This window comes from Oncorhynchus gorbuscha, linkage group LG09 (genome assembly GCF_021184085.1).
Source record: "Oncorhynchus gorbuscha isolate QuinsamMale2020 ecotype Even-year linkage group LG09, OgorEven_v1.0, whole genome shotgun sequence".
NCBI lineage: Eukaryota > Metazoa > Chordata > Actinopteri > Salmoniformes > Salmonidae > Oncorhynchus > Oncorhynchus gorbuscha.
The window spans coordinates 70,115,341-70,135,037 of NC_060181.1; the positions used below are offsets into that span (position 1 = coordinate 70,115,341).

The 19,697-nt window shown below is 41.8% G+C and overlaps 1 protein-coding gene across 2 annotated transcripts in view; it reads left to right on the top strand.

Annotated features, from left to right (window-relative positions):
* Nucleotides 1–4,650: 4,650 nt before the first annotated feature.
* abca12 (ATP-binding cassette, sub-family A (ABC1), member 12) overlaps nt 4,651–19,697 on the top strand; it is a 96,614-nt gene continuing 81,567 nt past the window's right edge. The window contains exons 1-14 of one of the 2 annotated variants that reach the window (XM_046363291.1): nt 4,651–4,902; nt 5,453–5,533; nt 5,869–5,962; nt 7,647–7,806; nt 9,416–9,540; nt 9,929–10,002; nt 11,561–11,740; nt 11,873–12,078; nt 13,574–13,695; nt 14,644–14,747; nt 15,687–15,830; nt 16,539–16,708; nt 17,026–17,156; nt 17,304–17,434. In XM_046363291.1, coding sequence (XP_046219247.1) covers nt 5,465–5,533; nt 5,869–5,962; nt 7,647–7,806; nt 9,416–9,540; nt 9,929–10,002; nt 11,561–11,740; nt 11,873–12,078; nt 13,574–13,695; nt 14,644–14,747; nt 15,687–15,830; nt 16,539–16,708; nt 17,026–17,156; nt 17,304–17,434 — 1,710 coding nt within the window. In that variant the 5' untranslated portion in view covers nt 4,651–4,902; nt 5,453–5,464. The remainder of the gene's footprint in view (nt 4,903–5,452; nt 5,534–5,868; nt 5,963–7,646; nt 7,807–9,415; nt 9,541–9,928; nt 10,003–11,560; nt 11,741–11,872; nt 12,079–13,573; nt 13,696–14,643; nt 14,748–15,686; nt 15,831–16,538; nt 16,709–17,025; nt 17,157–17,303; nt 17,435–19,697) is intronic. The other variant, XM_046363293.1, reaches the window with a different exon arrangement.

Consider the following 19,697-nt stretch of genomic DNA (forward strand, 5'->3'; position numbering starts at 1 on the left):
AGCAGTAAGGGCTCTTCGGTACTGCACGGTACTGTCTTTCCAAGCTTGTCGGAAGACTTCCAGTTTGGCGTGGCGCCATTTCCGTTCCAATTTTCTGGAAGCTTGCTTCAGAGCTCGGGTATTTTCTGTGTACCAGGGAGCTAGTTTCTTATGAGAAGTGTTTTTAGTTTTTAGGGGTGCAACTGCATCGAGGGTATTGCGCAAGGTTAAATTGAGTTCCTTAGTTTGGTGGTTAACTGATTTTCGTCCTCTGGCGTCCATGGGTAGACAGAGGGAATCTGGAAGGACATCAAGGAATCTTTGTGTTGTCTGTGAATTTATAGCATGACTTTTGATGTTCCTTGGTTGGGGTCTGAGCAGATTATTTGTTGCAATTGCAAACGTAATAAAAATAATATCTTTGTTATGAATGAATAACCAGTTTTAGTAGTAAGGAGATACAAAGAGAGAGGGAGAGCACAGGAGAGAAAGAAAAATACCAGTTTTAGTAGCAAGGAGATACATGACTTTATTCAGACAACCAAAGTGAACTGAGTGAGGTGGCTAGAAGCCTTCTGAAGGGCCTCAAATCAGGGCACATAAGTAACTTGACTCCCTTGGCTCTAAAAAGGACAGACTGTGTCTAACTCAGATGAACCAGCCCTAATTTACGTCTCCCTTCCCCATGAAAATAAACTCTATGAATATAGGTCCATTATCATTTCTACACAGTTTCAATTTGGTTTTAATTATTTAAAAGAATCCTGAGTGAGTTTTAAAAAAAACTTAAACCACGTGTGGGCCGGTTTGGACCCCCTCGTGGGAATATGTTTGACCAATCTGATCTAAAAGCACAATCAAATTCCAATAGAAAAACAATGTTGGATTTTTGGTTTAGTTATCAACAGAATGTGTTATCCCCGTGCATTCAACCATTTAAAAGCACAGTAAAGTTCAAATACAGTGTCAGATATATTGTTTGTTTATACTGTACAACAATTTAACTGTGCTTCATCAAATAGCGCAACCAAATGACCTGGATTGCAGTTGAGATTACATTAAAAGTACATAGCGCAAGTTATCAATAATGTTTAAGATCCTGCACAGATTATTAAAGCAATTGTGAAGACTTCCACAGACCTGTGACCTTTGCAAGCTTTATATGATTACATAAGAAGACATTTATAGTTACATTAGGCCAACCTCAAAATGTGGCCATGGATATGTTACTCATTTTAAGGTTGAATAACTACTATTAAATTAGTTTGTAAGATTAGGCTATTTACTGTATTACAAAAATATTACTGTAATTGTGTTTTGCAGGTCTCCTGGACTTAGGAGGAGATTCTGGACGGCAAGGGACCATGGGCACAGGCTGGAGAATATCGCCACCCCAAGGCTGAGCTGGAGGCAGCGAAAGCCGAGAGGCGGTGTTTTGAGGAGGCAGCACGGCGGCGCGGCTGGAAGCCCGAGAGGCAGCCCCAAAAATGTATTGGGAGGAGGCATGTAGGAGACCTGCGCCAACTTCCCGTGCTTACCGGAGAGAGAGAGGGACCGGGCAGGCACCGTGTTATGCGGTGGAGCCGGTGCGTGTGCATAGCCCGGTGCGGTCCATTCCAGCTCCTTGTATCGGCCGGGCTAGAGTGGGCATCGAACCAGGTGCCATGAAGCCGGCTCTATGCATCTGGTCTCCAGTGCGTCTCCTCGGGCCGGTGTACATGGCACCAGCCTTACACATGGTGTCCCCGGTTCGCCAGCACAGCCCAGTGTGGGCTATTCCACCTCACCGCACTGGCCTGGCTACGGGGAGCATTCAACCAGGTACGGTCCGGTCTGTCCGGTGCCACCTCCACGTACCAGAATTAATTTGATTTAGTCCTATTCTTTAACTTTTATTGTTGTATTCGATGAGATGTTATTTCAATTGTAATCATCAATGATTCACTTGAAGATTATAATTGAAAGAATCCAAAGCTTGAAACCATAGGCCCATATTAATTGTCTATGTTTAGTTTAACCCTGTGTTGAATTGAAACAATAGCTGTTGATGGCTTTGCAAATGCTATTTAGGCCTAAATAGTATAATTGATTATACATGCATTCAACATCATAATGCTCCTGAAGCTAATCACTAAGCTAAGGATCATGGGAATTAATACGTCCTTCTGAAACTGGATCCTGGACTTCCTGACAGGCCACCCTCATGTGGTGTGGGTAGGTAGCAACACATCTGTCACGCTGATCCTCAACACTGAAGCCCCTCAGCGGTGCGTGCACAGTCCCTTCCTGTACTCCCTGTTCACCCACGACTGCATAGCCAGGCACGACTCCAACATCATCATTAAGTTTGCAGACGACACAACAGTGGTAGGCCTGATCACAGACAACGACGAGACAGCCTATAGGGAGGAGGTCAGAGACCTGACTGGGTGGTGCCAGAATATCAACCTAGTCCTCAACATAATCAAGACAAAGGAGATGATTGTGGTCTACAGGAAAAGGAGGACCGAGCACGCCCCCATTCTCATCGACGGGGCTGTAGTGGAGCAGGTTGAGAGCTTCAAGTTCCTTGGTGTCCACATCACCAACAAACTAGAATGGTCCAAACACACAAAGACAGTCGTGAAGAGGACACGACAAAACCTATTCTCCCTCAGAAGACTGAAAAGATTTGGCATGGGTCCTCAGATCCTCAAAAGTTTCTACAGCTGCACCATCGAGAGCATCCTGGTTGCATCACTGCCTGGTACGGCAACTGTAACGATCGTCATAATGGGTAGACCAAGGCGCAGCTTGATTTGGGTTCATCATAATTTATTTGAATGTGAACCAGCAACAAAAACAATAAAGAGAAACAAACAAACGAACGTACAGCATTGTAGTGCTCAAAAGCAACAATACAAAAACAAGATCCCACAAACAACAGGTGGGAAAAGGCTACCTAAATATGATCCCCAATCAGAGACAAAGATAGACAGCTGCCTCTGATTGGGAACCATACCAGGCCAACATAGACATACAAAAACTAGACTACACATATAAATAATAAGCTAGAACACCCCCCAGTCACACCCTGACCTACTCCACCATAGAAAATAAAGGCTTTCTATGGTCAGGACGTGACAGCAACTGCTCGGCCTCCGACCGCAAGGCACTACAGAGGGTAGTGCGTACGGCCCAGTACATCACTGGGGCCAAGCTGCCTGCCATTATTATTATTATTATTATTATCCAGGACCTCTACACTGGGCGGTGTCAGAGGAAGGCCAAGTCTAGGACCAAAGGGCTTCTCAACAGCATTTACCCCCAAGCCATAACACTCCTGTACAGGTAATCAAATGGCTACCCGGACTATACCTACATGTACATATTACCTCAATTAGCCCCAGTGCCCCCGCACAATGACTCTGTTCCAGTACCTCCTGTATATATAACCTCACTACTGTTATTTTCACTGTCATTTTACTGTTTTTATTTTTATTTATTTACTTATCTATTGTTTACCTAATACCTATTTTTTACTTAAAAATTGCACTTTTGGTTAGGGCTTGTAAGTAAGCATTTCACTGTAAGGTGAAACCTGTTGTATTCCGCGCACGTGACAAATAAACGTTGATTTGATTTGCTCTGTTGAACATATTCTTTGGAATGACTTGAATAGCAACAGTGAATATATTTAGTTATGAAGAGGTTTCTTAATACTCATTCTCAACATAGCACATTGTTAATCGTGAGTGACAAATATAAAAGCTAAGCAGCGCTGGTTTTGGTTAAAACCCTGGATGAGAGACCAAATAGCTGCATGTCAACGTAACTGTAGGAAGTGCTGCCCAGCCTATTGTTAATTGTTTTGATAGTGGATATAAAGTTGAAAATCCGACATTATTTCAAAGGCACATATTCAACATATTTTATACAAGATTTGTCTATGTTGAAAGTGGGTTACAATAATGAAATAATCCTGTGGTTAAAACTTCAATCTCAAAACAACAGTTTATGTTGATTACTTTTTACAAATCCAGTGTATTTTAAACATAGATGCACGTATTTCGATTTGTGTTGTGTTATAAAATGTTATAACTATTTTAATTCAGGCTACAACATGTTGTCTATTAAGTCTATGAAGTTAATTTGCCTTCGATTTGTGTTGTGAATTATGTTCTCCAATAGCTAATTGTGTTCTTATTAGTGAGCGGCAAGAAACAGGCAGCCCACGTTACCAAACACGTTACATATTGCAAACCACAACTTCCCACCCGGCACAAACGGGTTGAAATACGTTGACAAATTACAACTCTATTTCAACCCGTTTGTGCCGGGTGGGAAGTTGTGGTTTGCAATATGTAACGTGTTTGGTAACGTTACGTGTTTGGTAACGTGGGCTGCCTGTTTCTTGCCGCTCACTAATAAGAACACAATTAGCTATTGGAGAACAGAATTCACAACACAAATCGAAGGCAAATTAACTTCATAGACAACATGTTGTGGCCTGCATTAAAATAGTTATAACATTTTATAATATTAGCTTGGGAGCGAATTTTACGCACACACGTACGCACACACACACACACATTCAAATAAACAGGACAGGCAAGTTACAACACCCGCCCCTTAGGCTGCATTATTAGTCCATGACTGTCTTTGAAGCACCTGCAGAAGCCAAGAATCACGGCAAACTCATTTGGATTCAGACAACCAACCACCTTGGACTGTAACTGTTGGCCGGGCCCACAAATTATTCCGCATATGATACTAAATCACTAAAAGCTGTGGATTGAAGTAGCCTGTTTTCTTTATTTTCTTCAAGTTGTTCCGACTGACGGAGAGCGACTGCTAGGATTTACTTTTACGATGTTCAGGTTGGAGTCTGTCGATAATATCAGATAAGGACTTTAGGCTACCCGCGAAAAATCAAGAAAAAATGTAACCTATTTTAAATTTAAATGTTATTTTCGTGTTATATGTTTTGTGTTAATTTGAATATGTTCTAAACATGATGATAGCCAGGCTAATGTGGGGAGAATCTGTAACGTGATCGTATTAATATAAAAAAAAACAATGTTGGCCTAGATCTGGCCAAATTATATTACGGAATTCAGGTCATGGTCTAGTTTCTCTATCTTAAAAAAACATCTCTAACTATTTACGACCAATGTTATATTCACAGAGACACAAAGTAGATAGACTACATTAAAGCCATTTGCTCAAATTTGAATGCATTCAAAGAACACGACAAAACCTCACACTTTTCCAATCTTCGAATTCAGGATAAATTAATACATAACGAAACCATATAGACTTTTTCCTTAGTGTCTGTTAAATGCAATGATTCAATTACTTTATATAATGGTACAAATAGTACTGATTATATTATAGTACTGAGCATATTATAATGATTTGTATTTTATAGTATTCAACAATGACATATACATCATTTGACAAGTCCTTTTTTCCCCATCGTTTTCTCCTCCAGCTTCCTTTACTGATGGCCGGGTTTTTCCAACAGCTGCGACTTTTACTTTGGAAAAATGCCCTTGGTGTCATTAGACAACCGGTATGTAAAAAAAAACAATCTGGCTTATTGTGAAAGCTATTCCTTCAATAATTATATGAAGAGCATGAGTGACATCTTGAACATAAGTAATGATGTCATACCAAACTAATTTTCTTATGTTGTAAGTCTCTGATGATCTATTACACATTAAGACACACATTTTACCTCACCATTACATGTTCTGTAATTTCAATGCACTTAAACAAATGTATACAAAACTATGAACAAATGAAAGCAACATTGACTGTCTTCAGAAATTGTCTGTGTTTTTTGTAAGGTGTTGTGTGTGTTAGGGCTGGACTGTTTGATCTGAAACTTTGCATTCTGTCCATCAGGGCTGGACTGTGGCCCTCCTGGTTTGGCCACTGGTCATCTTCATCATCCTGGCCATCACCCGCTCCCAGTTCCCCCCTAAGATGAAAGACTCATGTAAGTAAAGGACCGTTTCTAGAGAGGTGCACTGATTTATGACGTTGCGTAATAACTTGTTGGTGAATCTATGACACATAAAAAAAAATACTCCTTGAGATTAGAGAATACATCAGTCAATACTAAACTAAAGTGATTTCACTTGAGTTAATCATAAACCATTTTTTTTTTACAGATGTATGTGGTCACTATACTACTGCGTTAAATTACATTTCCTTTAGTGACAGAGTTTAACTACATTGTTTGCTTCATATTCAGTCACAAGGTTTTGTCCTGGATATCTTTTCCAAACCTTGAAAACAACAGATGAAAAGATGTGTGTGTATGTTTCCCTCCCTGACGTAAAACTCTAAAGAGTTAGTTAAGACGGCCAATATGACGTGGGAGATCTCGTGACCCTGGGGTCCTCACCTCTCACAAAGCTCCTCATCATGTGATTCAGCAAATAAAAGAAACTAACAACACAAATAGGAGTTACCAAATTGTGTTAGTTGAGATGCCATCATGATTGGTCTATGGGCTTTCGTATAGCAATACGAGTAAATTGTGTTGTTTCTGTCCAGTTTTAAGTCAACAAAGCATGACCAAAATAACTTACATTTAAGATGCATAATCGGTAGGGCTGGGAATTGCCATTGAACTCACGATACGATATTATCACGATACTTAGCTGCCGATACAATATGTATTGTGATTCTTATGATTCTCACGATTCTATATGTATTGCAATTTGATACTGTGATTTTATTGTGATTCGATGTTCTGAACATATTGCTGACCACATGTCTACTGCAGAGGGACAAGAGAGAGCCATGAGAAATCTAGTTATGATCAGTCATGGAAATAAAAGTGCTGAAAACAAATTGGCTCCCCATTCAGAAAGAAGATGGAGAACAAGCTATGAAGGAAAAATACTGGAGTTTTGGTGCAGGTCATATTCTCATAGTGTTTGCTGTATTATCAGTTTTTATTAGTGATGGGCTGGTCAAATGATGAGATCAGTATTTTTAGTAATATAGATGATTACATTTCTCCATATTCATTACCAATCCAACTAATCAGGTTAGCGTTCACTGTATATGTGTTTGATATTGCTTAGTCATGTTTGTGTAACCTTTTGATCTGCGAGTGACCAGATTAATGACCTCCGAGACAGGTCCAGTGTTTCTTCATGTTTCTTCCATAGGTTCTCTGGACATAATGGACATTTGTTTGCTTAACAATCATTTCACCATTTGGAAAATTATTGCACAAATATAAGTTATTGTATTATGATGGAATGTAAATTATGCAACAGAACTATGTGAACTACGTTAAGGGTATTTGAAGTAATAACATATTATTAACAATTATAAGGTGATTAATGTGAGAAACAGTGGGCCTAATAATTACCCGTAGTTTCCACTTTATTACCATGTTATTACCTGTATATTCCAACAGTATTTGGTGTCAGGTAGTTACCAACTATGTTGAATTGTTTGTAAGTAAGTCCTATAAAATACACATTTTTACTCTCCTATGAAATACCAGTTAATTAATACTGAGAAACAGTACTGTAATGTCTTAACTATATACACAGTATGTTTCGATTCCATGTTATAATGTTAACTGCTACCCAAATGACTTAAATCATTCTGTTACTCTGTTAATGACTGTTATTGGGGTGTCTGTCTGTCTGTCCCAGGCTATGTGGCCCCGAGGAACCTCCCCAGTACAGGTTTCTTCCCCTTTCTCCAGACCCTCATGTGTAACACAGACAGCTCCTGCCACAACACAACTCGTCTGTTCTCCAAGAGTCCAACTAAAAACACCAGGGCATTCTGGACAGAACACGATGCAAAGAGGTACTCTGTCTTCACATAACTTTGTAGTTTTATATAGTGATTTTCCAGATGCTCAAAGCACTTTGCATAGTAAGGGGGAATATTCAACTCATCTATCACTGTCCGTTCTCATACAACACTCTCCTGAACCTGAACTACTGTGCTTCTGTGGTCAAGTTATCTATCAGAATTGGATGATGCTGTGGTTTTGATTTTGCAATTCCACTGCCTAGAAGGATAGAGTCAGGGAATAGTGTGAGGAAACAGGCTGTCTTTGATTTCAGAGCAGAAATGCCTCATGAGTCATAATATAAGTTATAAAAGTCAAAAGTCAAACCTCAACATCCACCAGAACTGAACAAATGAATATAATGATACATTAAGTCATTTGTGGATGTGTCACATCAATTATTCCTCTCAGATTCATCGATATTGTGATGCCACTGAGGAATAAATATATTTTTGTTTTGCGTTGAGGCTCATTTTATCATCTGGTATAGTTTTAGTGAGTAGAGAGACACAAAGAGACAGGTCGGAGATCAGCAACCCCACAACACAGAGGAGGGGGACACCTTGGTGGTACTGCATCACATCACAAGGGAGGGGATTAGTGTCTTCATGGAAAATTGGTGCTTTCTAACTTTCAGTTTTCTTCTGCTGACTGCTAATGGCCTGTCATCAACAACAATGAAATGTCATTAATTAGTCGTACAGTTTTGAATTTGTATTGGTCAACAATATCATTTCAAATAATATGTTTAAGGTAAGATAGATTTGAGTCATTTTCTGAACGTTTGACCATGGAAAAGTCTTGCTTTGTAGAGTTAGGTGTGTTGCATATTTCAAGTTCCTCTGTGGAATCAACAGTGACTCCATCATCATGTTTAGCCCATGCTGTCGTTGTCACTTAATTCTACTTATTGTTGTTGAGCTTAAGAACATTCCATGAGGGCGCCAACAATAGGAGAACCTGTTTGGTTTCCCCTTTACCTGGTGGAATACGTAACTGGCTACATGGCTGATTGACAGGTTGCTTTCACAATGCCTCAACCTTCATAGCTTCTATTTTCTACCTTTCTGTTTGGACACATTCTTCAGCCTTTCATAAATCCTCATTATCACTGCCATTCAAGTGCAGTAAGTGTTTCTTTGTGTTAAAAACAACAGCTATTACATAAGTAACTGATGGGTGTTTGTTGTCAAAGTGTAGGGTTGTGTGAAAAGACTGTGAAGAGGCTATGCATGATGGTAGGCATTTGTAAAGGTTATTGCTTGTCATTGTACTCTACTACATGGTACATTTATATTTTCACATACTGCTGCCTTTTATTTTAATATCTTAGGTGGCTGTCTTTCTCTGCTCTCTCATTATTGAATTGTCATCCCAGACTGTTTGGCTTGACAATGAAAGCAATGGAGTTGCACAAACAGATCTGAGACCAGTATAAGTGGTCCACTCTCTCCACCCCTTCTCTCCCTGCATAACCACTCTCACCGTATTTTCCCTCTCCTCTCCTCTCCTCTCCTCTCCTCTCCTCTCCTCTCCTCTCCTCTCCTCTCCTCTCCTCTCCTCTCCTCTCCTCTCCTCTCCTCTCCTCTCCTCTCCTCCCCCTCTCTCCATATATAACAGGGTATCCCTGCTGCCCCATGGCACCCCCATGCTAATGGACATTGGGATTGGTGGTAGAGTCCGTGCTGTGCTGCACCAGACATCTGACCAGCCTCAGATAATGGAGCTCTGGGATAAGTTTCTGAGTAGGTCCACTTCCTCAGTAACAGAAAACCATGGTCTGGTCCCAGATCTGTTTGTGCTCTTGCCAAAACTACTGTCATTGTCAAGCCAAGCATTTTTGTCAATGTTTGGCATGACAAAAAGTAGCAAGAAGTTGACATGATAGCACAAACAGACTGGCACTCAGGCTAGAGAAACCATAGGAAAGTCTAAAAACATAAAGATGAACTGCTAATAAATACTACACTCTATATGACTATGTTGATTTGTTTCCCTTGTAGCCTATGTTAACTATCTCTGTGGCAATGTCTCTTGTTTATATGTGTTACAATTTATACAATGACATAAGGATGGTGTAATGAATGGTACCATGCTGGCTTATATATGAACTATATCCTTCATATTTTCCAGATGCCAGCCACCAAGATAAATCAAAGTACAACTCTCCCATGGAGGGATTTAACAACACCCTACTGGGAGACAAGGTGCGTCTGATGGAAATCATCAATATGTACAGTACCAGTCAAACGTTTGTACATTGTAGAATATTAGTGAAGACATCAACACATCAAAAACACATGGAATCATATAGTAACCAAAAAAGTGTTAAACAAATCTAAATATATTTTATATTTGAGATTCTTCAAAGTAGCCACCCTTTGCCTTCATGACAGCTTTGCCCTCTCTTGGCATTCTCTCAACCAGCTTCATGAGGTAGTCACCTGGAATAATTTTCCAAACTTGTGTCCAAACTTTTGACTGGTAATGTATATGTATAAGTATCCAAAATAAAAAAGTAACCTCTGCCCGGGCCTGACAGTATCTAAATCGAATACAGTTTTGGACAGAGGCTATTGTAATAAAGTAATTTTTTTCTGGGGTCATATTGACACCTGAGGCATCTCTTCTTATTGTAGATAACATGGATGACTAACTTTGTCCTTTGGGTTAGATATCATCATGACTGAGGTGGAACAGTAGTAAACTGTAATACTTCTAATATAATTGCTACCCTCCAGTAATCTCTTTTGAAATACTAATTCTATTACAGATGTATTTGTTTGGAAGTGTCTATGGTGTGGAGTACTCTGTACAAGGGTTATACAGTGTTCATTTCCCTGCAGTGTTAGATGTAGTGTAGGTCTGTAATGTTTGGAAAGAAGGACAAATATGGCAACCCATAAATCAATCACAAGAGTATTCTAGCCTGTTTGTACAGTTATATGGGTGTAGTCTATTGTCGTAGGTGTTGTGGAATTATCAGAATTAGTTGAGTAACATAGATAAGATGTGTTATTTTCATGATATGCTTATGAGTTATTTCTCATAAGAATGTATTTTGTTGTACTATAGTGGTGGCCATTGGCAGGTATCTGTTCTATGTCAGGACTAAGTTGCATGGGCCACAGAGAGGGGAGAGGTCAAAGTGTCATGTGTAAACATATCTTTTACTCCCTACCTTTTTCTAGTGGGGAAAGAAGGGTTGCAGTGTCTGGAATCATTCTATGCTCCCTCTAATGTTGTTTCTATCTTAACCTATAGCCTCACCCTCCTCTCTGTGAGTTTGTCCAGGAGTTTGTATTTAGAGTGGGTTGTATCTAAATGACAATTTGATATATGCCTGTTGATATGGAGGATTTGGTTTATGGTTCTGGGGTTTGGGAAAGGAGACAAAGCTGAACGATGAATTATGTCTATGCTGTCTGACTATGTGTGTCTTTGCTATTAAAGGAACTCAGTTGCATTGTAAGGGGCTTTCAGAGAATTCACTGGGAGACACTGAATTTATCTGAGAGTCACAGGATTGTGATAGAGCTCATATAATTAAAGATGGACTTTTATAACTAACTCTGACGTGTGTGTGTGGTTTGCTCCCATGATTAGGTAAATAGAGGAAATTTCCACGACATAGGTTATTCAGAACAACGTTTTTCGACAGTGATTATGTTAAGAAAATGGTTTGTAATTGAGATGATGTTCTGTATATATATAACTCATTCCAAATACCTATGTGCCATCCTTCTACCCTGTGCGAGCGAGCAGGAAGCGCTGGATGTGATGCTGGATTCAGTGAACCTGTTGAAGAAGTCTCTGTGCTCCTTCTCCCTGATGGTCCTTAACGTGTCCTCCATGTCCTCCGTTGACCCCCTCACCTATGGACTGGTCACCTTCTGCAAGTCCAACAACACCCTGCTGGAGGTCTCACTGCTCACCATCAACCAGGTGTGTGTATGTGTGTGTGCTCTCAAATTTCCTCTTCCTCACTGTTTCAACAGTGACAAACAAGACTTGGAAGGAAATTCAGACATAAGATGTTTGATGTTTAATATTGAAGCATGCTGCTGGTTCCCTCAGGTGCTGACGGAACTGTTGCTGAAAGACCCAGCGCAGGCCCTGACCACAATGGGCACGGCAGTTGTAGTGTTTGAGAGGGTGCAGAGGGAGACTTGGCTGTGGGAGGGGCTACTGGCCCTGCCACGTCTCCTCATGCCCACCACCCCCGATAAGATCCTGGATCAGGTGCTGGATGAGGGGGAGAGTCTTCTGCAAAACATCAAGAGGTAATGTATTAATCAAATGTATTTTACATCAACAGTTGGTCATGTGTGGCTCAGTTGGTAGAGAATGCCTCTTAGAAGTCTTGCAATGCCATGATCATGGGTTTGATTCCCGCTAAGGCCATCCATATGAAAATGCATGCATGCATGATAGTAAGTCGCTTTGGATAAAGCCTCTGCTCAATGGCATTTACTATTATTAGTTGTCACAAACTGCTTATCAAAGTGCTAACCAAAGTACCTAACAAAGTGCTTACCAAAGTGCCTAACAAAGTGCTCAACAAAATGCCTAACAAGGTGCTTAACAAAGTACCTAACAAAGTGCTTAACAAAGTACCTAACAAAGTGCTCAACAAAGTGCTTAACAAAGTGCCTAACAAAGTGCTCAACAAAGTGCCTAACAAAGTGCCTAACAAAGTACTCAACAAAGTGCCTAACAAAGTGCCTAACAAAGTGCCTAACAAAGTGCTTAACAAAGTGCCTAACAAAGTGCTTAACAAAGTGCTTAACAAAGTGCTTAACAGTAACCCGGCCTAGAGCACAAAGAGCAAGCAGTAGCACACCGACAAGGAAACAACTAACTAGAAGGAAGGACCCTGGAAAGGAACCAGGCTCTGAGGAGAGTATTGTTGAGGAAGCGGGCAGAGTTTGGGAGGAGAGAGATAGTTGTGGTATGGAGGGTATACTGTTGGTGGAGTTTTAAACTGTACTGACCCTAGCTTCAAACCTTGGGTGGTTCTGGGTGTAAGGTGTAGTTTGTTGATTTGGGGTCAGTTTGGCATTCCCCCACCAATGGTTTAAGTTAGGATTAGGAGAGGGGAAGCTGATCCTAGATCTGTACCTAGGGGAATCTTCCGCCTGTAGTGTGGTTCTGTGAGTTTAGCAAGAGAAAGATAATTATAGAGTACAGGATGAACTATAGGGGGAGTTTCGACTAACACTGCTGAACTTTACCATTCCTTTTTATCTCAACAATCTGGTTTGTCAACTGCACCATGGTGGAAAAATGCATACCTCCTAAGCTGTGTTTTATTCATGATGAATGACAGGCTCTTTCTTCTCCGTGACAAAAGTCATGTCAAAACTAGTTTCTTCCCGGTATTACATAAGCATAATAAACTCATCTTTCTGCAGGTGTCTGGAATGTGTGTGTGTGTGTGTGTTTCAAGTTTTATTTGTCGTATGTACGGCAGACATATGTTATACACCATCCAACGAAATGCTTACTTCCAGGCTCCTTCTCGCCAATGCAACAACAATAAGAAATAAGATACGATAAGAATACAAACATAAAGTAAATTGCTCAGTAGAATAGAATAAACATTGTAGCATAAGTATAACACAAGAAGCACAATTTATGATCCAATATTGTGTGTGTGTGTGCTACGTGCATGTGTGCACACTCCGATATCTCCATGTCTGTGCTCACCATAGCCTACGTTAGGTGAGTAAATCATTATCAGGCATATGTTTTCTCCTCCTCCCCTCTCCTGTGTAGGACTATAGCTGCCATCGAGAGCAACTTCCCAGAGGCTAATCTTTCAGTTGTCTCCATGGTGAACCCTGCTATTGTGGAAAGCATCAACCTGCTCCAGTACATCAGGAACTGGCATGGCAGAGGTACGGTACCTATGCCAAGAACAAAGCAATCAACAAAATCAGATCTGTTTATTAGACAATTTATTTAAACACAAGTAGGAAAAGACAACATGCATAAATACAATTATTGAGGATTACACAAAACATTTATATTTACATTGTGGCCCTCTTTAAATCACTTCCAACCTTTTTCTTACATCATGTTTGATCTCCATGTCTACTTACTATCTCTATTGTTTTCTGATGACTCTCTTATTAACATCCTTATTCTTTCTCTAATTACTAATTTACCTAAAGCACCACATGTGGATAAGAGCGTCTGCTAAATGACTTAAATGTAAATGTAAATGTAAATGTCCATCTGCACTCATTTACATGTTTTTGATTTGTCAGTGTATTTATTCAGTTGGGAAGACATAAATATAATCTGATGCTCAGAATCAGATGCATTTGACATTTTGTAATTCAGACTCCACATGCAGGCCAACTACAACAACTTTTATCCCAAGGGGAAACTCCCTAACAAAGCACAATACTGTTTCGCCATGTTATGGCGTTATCATCTGGGTTAAAACAAGATGCAAACGCTTTAATAACTATTAAATAAAGTATCAGGAGTTTCTGACCTGTTGCTTTTGGATAAACAATTTGTGCTAGAATAAATCCTGGCAACTACAAAACTAGCTCATTTAAGTTCAGCTATGTGAATCAGCCAGGTTAATTGGAAGAGGACAGAGGTAGTGTTTTTATTTGTCATGGCTTACAGAATCAAACAACAGTCTTTTGATTTGGAAGGGAACACCATGAAAGAAACTAGAATGTGAACTTACATCCAACATTCATACTAGATCAAAATACAAACCCCTCAGGGGAATGTTGACTGTCATGTTTTCAGCTCTCACTTGTCAGTAACCTCTTTAGATAGGCCACTTTTATCTGACATTTCTCATAAAATCTGATTTTACACAGATGTCTACATCACCCTTGGTGATGTTATCATGGTGCCACCCAATACCTCAGTACCAGCAGCTGTTAACGCCCTCATGCAGCAGGTCAGGATACCACTAGACAAGGTAAACCTCCCTTCCCTGGCCAAAGGCCCCGTTTGAATGCTTTAGAAATGTGAGTTAAGCTTCCCTAGCCTGGTCCAGATCTGTTTGTGCTGTCTAGCCAACTCCTGTGTTCATTGCCATGTCACATTGGCAAGACAGCACAAAAATATCTGGGACCAGGCTAAAGATTCCATTCCCTGGGCTAAATCTGTTCTAAATATTTAGCCTGTATGACGGCATACTAAATCATATAATCTGATGAGTCTAGGTACCAGGAAGTGACTAGGAATGCTTCTATCTGATATCAGGATGGATGTAAAACCTGTTCTTACTCAACAGTGATACTCATCACCAATTTTCTAAAAGGGAGAATATAGCTCAGTCTTTGAATTTGAGAGTTCTTCAGCCCCATCTCTAAGCTATTTACCCCCAAAAGTGGTGGGGTGCCTGTTTTGTTGATATTTGAATGCCCGATTGTCCCTTTAAATGAATACTTCAGGATTTTGGCAATGATGCCCTTTATCTACTTGCCTAGAGTCAGATGAACTGGTGGATACCATTTTTATGTCTCTGTGTCCAGTATGAATGAAGTTAGAGGTAGCTTCGTGAGCCAGTACTAGTATTAGCGGAATGACTGAAGTCTATGGGTATCTGCTAGCATGCTAGTAGATACCCATAGACTTCCAGCCATAGACTTCCAGACATTGTGCTAACACTAGTTAGCATTATCTCGAGAAACGACCTCTAACTTCCTTCATACTGGACACAGCGACATAACAATTGTCTGGAGAAGTAGATAAAGGGCCTCATTGCCAAAATCCCGAATTATCCCTTTGAAGGAGATATGTACAATTACTCCTAAAACAGTATGTTAGTTCAAAGTAATTATGGGATTATTATAGTATAAATTACTTTACTGATGCATACTCAAACATGAACCTCTTCAACCCCAACCTTTAGGCTGTGGCAATTACACTGGACAAGGCACTCCTGCATTCCTACATATGTTCAGGAAACCTCAGTGTTGAGCTCCAAGCAGCTTGTACTGGAGTGACAATGGATATGCTGCTGGGGTGGATCAGTGCCGACAAGGTGGCCCAACAGGTATGTGTGTGTGTGTAGGTGGCAATGTGTTATGGCATCAGCACAGAGATGAGCAGAGAACAGAGGAAAACAGGCAGTGAATGTTATGTCTGGGGTAGGGACTGTTGCTGTCTTTCATTTCCTATTTGAATAGCATTACAAACTTATTCCCCTTATTCTATTCTCTGTTGTTCAAATGTAAAGACATGAATACATTATATAATTCCACTTTCTTTCTATCTCTCTTCCTCCTCTCTCTCTTTGTCCCTCCCTTCCTAGCTCTACCCCCTTCTCAATACATACACTCAATCAGAGACACAGGGGCAAACCAAACAAAGGGTTACCTTGGTAACATCCTAGCTACAACAACATAACAGAGCAATGGGGACTGATGGGGGAACTCACAGGGCCACCTGTATAACAGGACCCCAGAGATGACCAATTACACCTTTCTGCCAGGCTACCACGAGGCTGGGGGTAGAGCTTTAAACTTATTACCAGTCAGAGGCAGATGCAGTGAGCTAAGCCGCCTCTCATCTGTGTGCTCACTCACTGAACTGTTCAGAAATAATATATTTCTTCAGGCTGACTGTTTGATCCCTAATGGGCTTATTTGATGATCAGTGGTAACTGTATAAAACATACTGTGCATACAGGGTCGCAAAGGAGATTGGGGTTCAATGGGGTTTATTGGTCCTTTTTGTGGCTTGCTGTGTTTCCCCTCCTCAGAGCCTCCTGGCCTTGAGTAAAGACACTGCTCCGGGGGATGTTACCTTCGCCAGAGGCCTCGTCCACAGCCTGATGGGACTGTTGGTGGCCCCCGAGGGCCACGGCTCCTCCAACAACACAAGATCCCAGCGTAGCAGTGACACACAGCCTCAGACCATAGAGGAAGAGCTGTGAGTGAATATTGTTTTGTTTCTCTCATTGTGTAGTTCTGGTGCTAGATACATGTCAAATACTGCACATTTAAAATTGGCAGCTCAATATTTTATTTGTCATTCAACAAGGTTTGGAAATAGACTTAAAGTAGTCGTCGGTGATGATAGGACTTCCATTTGAATCTACCTGAAATAGGTGTAACTGATCTTAGTACCTGGAAGCTTCAGAATAGTCTATAAACTCCATAGGAAAGTATATTACCAAGCAAAGAAGCCCAAAGTATATCCATAGTGTCCATTCTCCCATGGGTGATATCTAAACTCTGATTTGGCAGGTTCCTGAGTGTGTCCTCAGTAGCAGTGGAGCTTCTGAAGGGCATTCCTGGCTGGAACTACGTTCAGATGGCCCTCACCACCGGCCATGCCTCCATGCAGCTGGCTACGACAGGCTTGGATACTCTAGTGGGTATGTACTCTGTGTATAGTACTGTATGAGTGCTGCATATACTGTATCCAATGAAGATGAACTGGAACTGTATACTTCTGTTGTGCCAATAAAGCATTTTGAATTGAATTGACCATGATCACCTTGTGTTTTATTTCTGACACACAGAGATGATGGGGAAGGTGTCGTCGGACGCCCATACCTACCAGGATACCTTCCTCTCCCTGATGTCCAACCAGGCTGCTGCTGACAACTTTGCTGGACAGGTCATGGACTCAATAGTGAAGACAATCATGAAGGTGAGTGGACTGGCTTTAATTAGGAAAAGCAGGCAAAGCTGGTTGAAATGACATCATAAAAATAACTAAAGTACTTATAATCTTATAATCTGCACCTGGTGCTGGGGATATTCAAAGGTCACTTTAAATGTGCAGTTTTGTCACACCACACAATGCCACAGATGTACCTCAAGTGCAATTGACATGCTGGCTGCAGGAATGCCTACCAGAGCTGTTGCCAGAGAATTGAATGGTAATTTCTTTACCATGAGTGCCTCCAACGTTGTTTTAGTGCCTCCAACCGTCCTCATAAACGCAGACCACGTGTAACCATGAAAGCCCAGGACCTTCACATCCGGCTTCTTCACCTGCAGGATCGTCTGAGACCAGCCACTCGGACAGCTGATGAAACTGAGGAGTATTTCTGTCTGTAATAACTAGGTGGGCCTATGCCCTCCCAGGCCCACCCATGGCTGCTCCCCTGCCCAGTCATGTGAAATCAAAATATTAGAGCCTAATACATTTATTTAAATCCAATGATTGGGAGAGTAGTACCATTGTCTTGGTGTTTGAAGTCGGAAGTTTACATACACTTAGGTTGGAGTCATTAAAACTAATTTTTCAACCATTCCACAAATTTGTTAACAAACTCTAGTTTTGGCAAGTCGGTTAGGACATCTACTTTGTGCATGACACAAGTAATCTTTCCAACAATTGTTTGCAGAAAGATTATTTCACTTATAATTCACTGTATTACAATTCCAGTGGGTCAGAAGTTTACATACACTAAGTTAACTGTGCCTTTAAACAGCTTGGAAAATTCCAGAAAATGATGTCATGGCTTTAGAAGCTTCTGATAGGCTAATTGGCATCATTTGAGTCAATTGGAGGTGTACCTGTGGATATATTTCAAGGCCTACCTTCAAACTCAGGGCCTCCTTGCTTCACATAATGGGAAAATCAAAAGAAATCAGCCAAGACCCCAGAAAAAAAATTGTAGACCTCCACAAGTCTGGTTCATCCTTGGGAGCAATTTCCAAACGCCTGAAGGTACCATGTTCATCTGTTTGGCCATAATGACCATCGTTATGTTTGGAGGAAAAAGGGAGAGGCTTACAAGCCGAAGACCACCATCCCAACCGTGAAGCAGGGGGGTGGCAGCATCATGTTGTGGGGGTGTTTTGTTGCAGGAGGGACTGGTGCACTTCACAAAATAGATGGCATCATGAGGTAGGAAAATTATGTGGATATATTGAAGCAACATTTCAAGACATCAGTCAGGAAGTTAAAGCTTGGTCGTAAATGGGTCTTCCAAATTGACAATGAGTCTAAGCATACTTCCAAAGTTGTGGCAAAATGGCTTAAGGACAACAAAGAAGGTATTTGAGTGGCCATTACAAAGCCCTGACCTCAATCCTATAGAACACTTGTGTTCGGCGTGACAGGCAGCTCCTGGCTGACTGACGGCTCTGGCAGCTCCTGGCTGACTGACGGCTCTGGCAGCTCCTTGCTGACTGACGGCTCTGGCAGCTCCAGGCTGACTGTCGGCTCTGGCAGCTCCTGCCTGACTAACAGCTCTGGCAGCTCCTGGCTGACCGATGGCTCTGGCAGCTCCTGGCTGACTGACGGCTCTGGCAGCTCCTGGCTGACTGATGGCTCAGGACAGACTGGCGGCTCTGGCAGCTCAGGACAGACGGGAGACTCGGGCAGCTCAGGACAGACGGTAGACTGGCAGCTCAGGACAGACGGGAGACTCTGGCAGCTCAGGACAGACGGGAGACTGGCAGCTCAGGACAGACGGGAGACTCTGGCAGCTCAGGACAGATGGAGACACTGGCAGCGCTGGAGAGGAGGAAGGCTCTGACAGCACTGGAGAGGCGGGAGCACCTGTAGGGAGAAGACGGAGAGACAGCCTGGTGCGGGGGGCTGCCACCGGAGGGCTGGTACGTGGAGGTGGCACCGGATAGACCAGACTGTGAAGGCGCACAGGAGGTCTCGAGCACCGAGCCTGCCCAACCTTACTTGGTTGAATGCTCCCCGTTGCCAGGCCAGTGCAGTGAGGTGGAATAGCCTGCACTGGGCTGTGCTGGTGAACCGGGGACACCATGCGTAAGGCTGGTACCATGAACACCGGCCAGAGGAGACGCACTGGAGACCAGATGCGCTGAGCCGGCTTCATTGCACCTGGCTCGATGCCCACTCTAGCCCGGCCGATACGAGGAGCTGAACACGGTGCCTGCCCGGTCCCTCTCTCCGGTAAGCATGGGAAGTTGGCGCAGGTCTC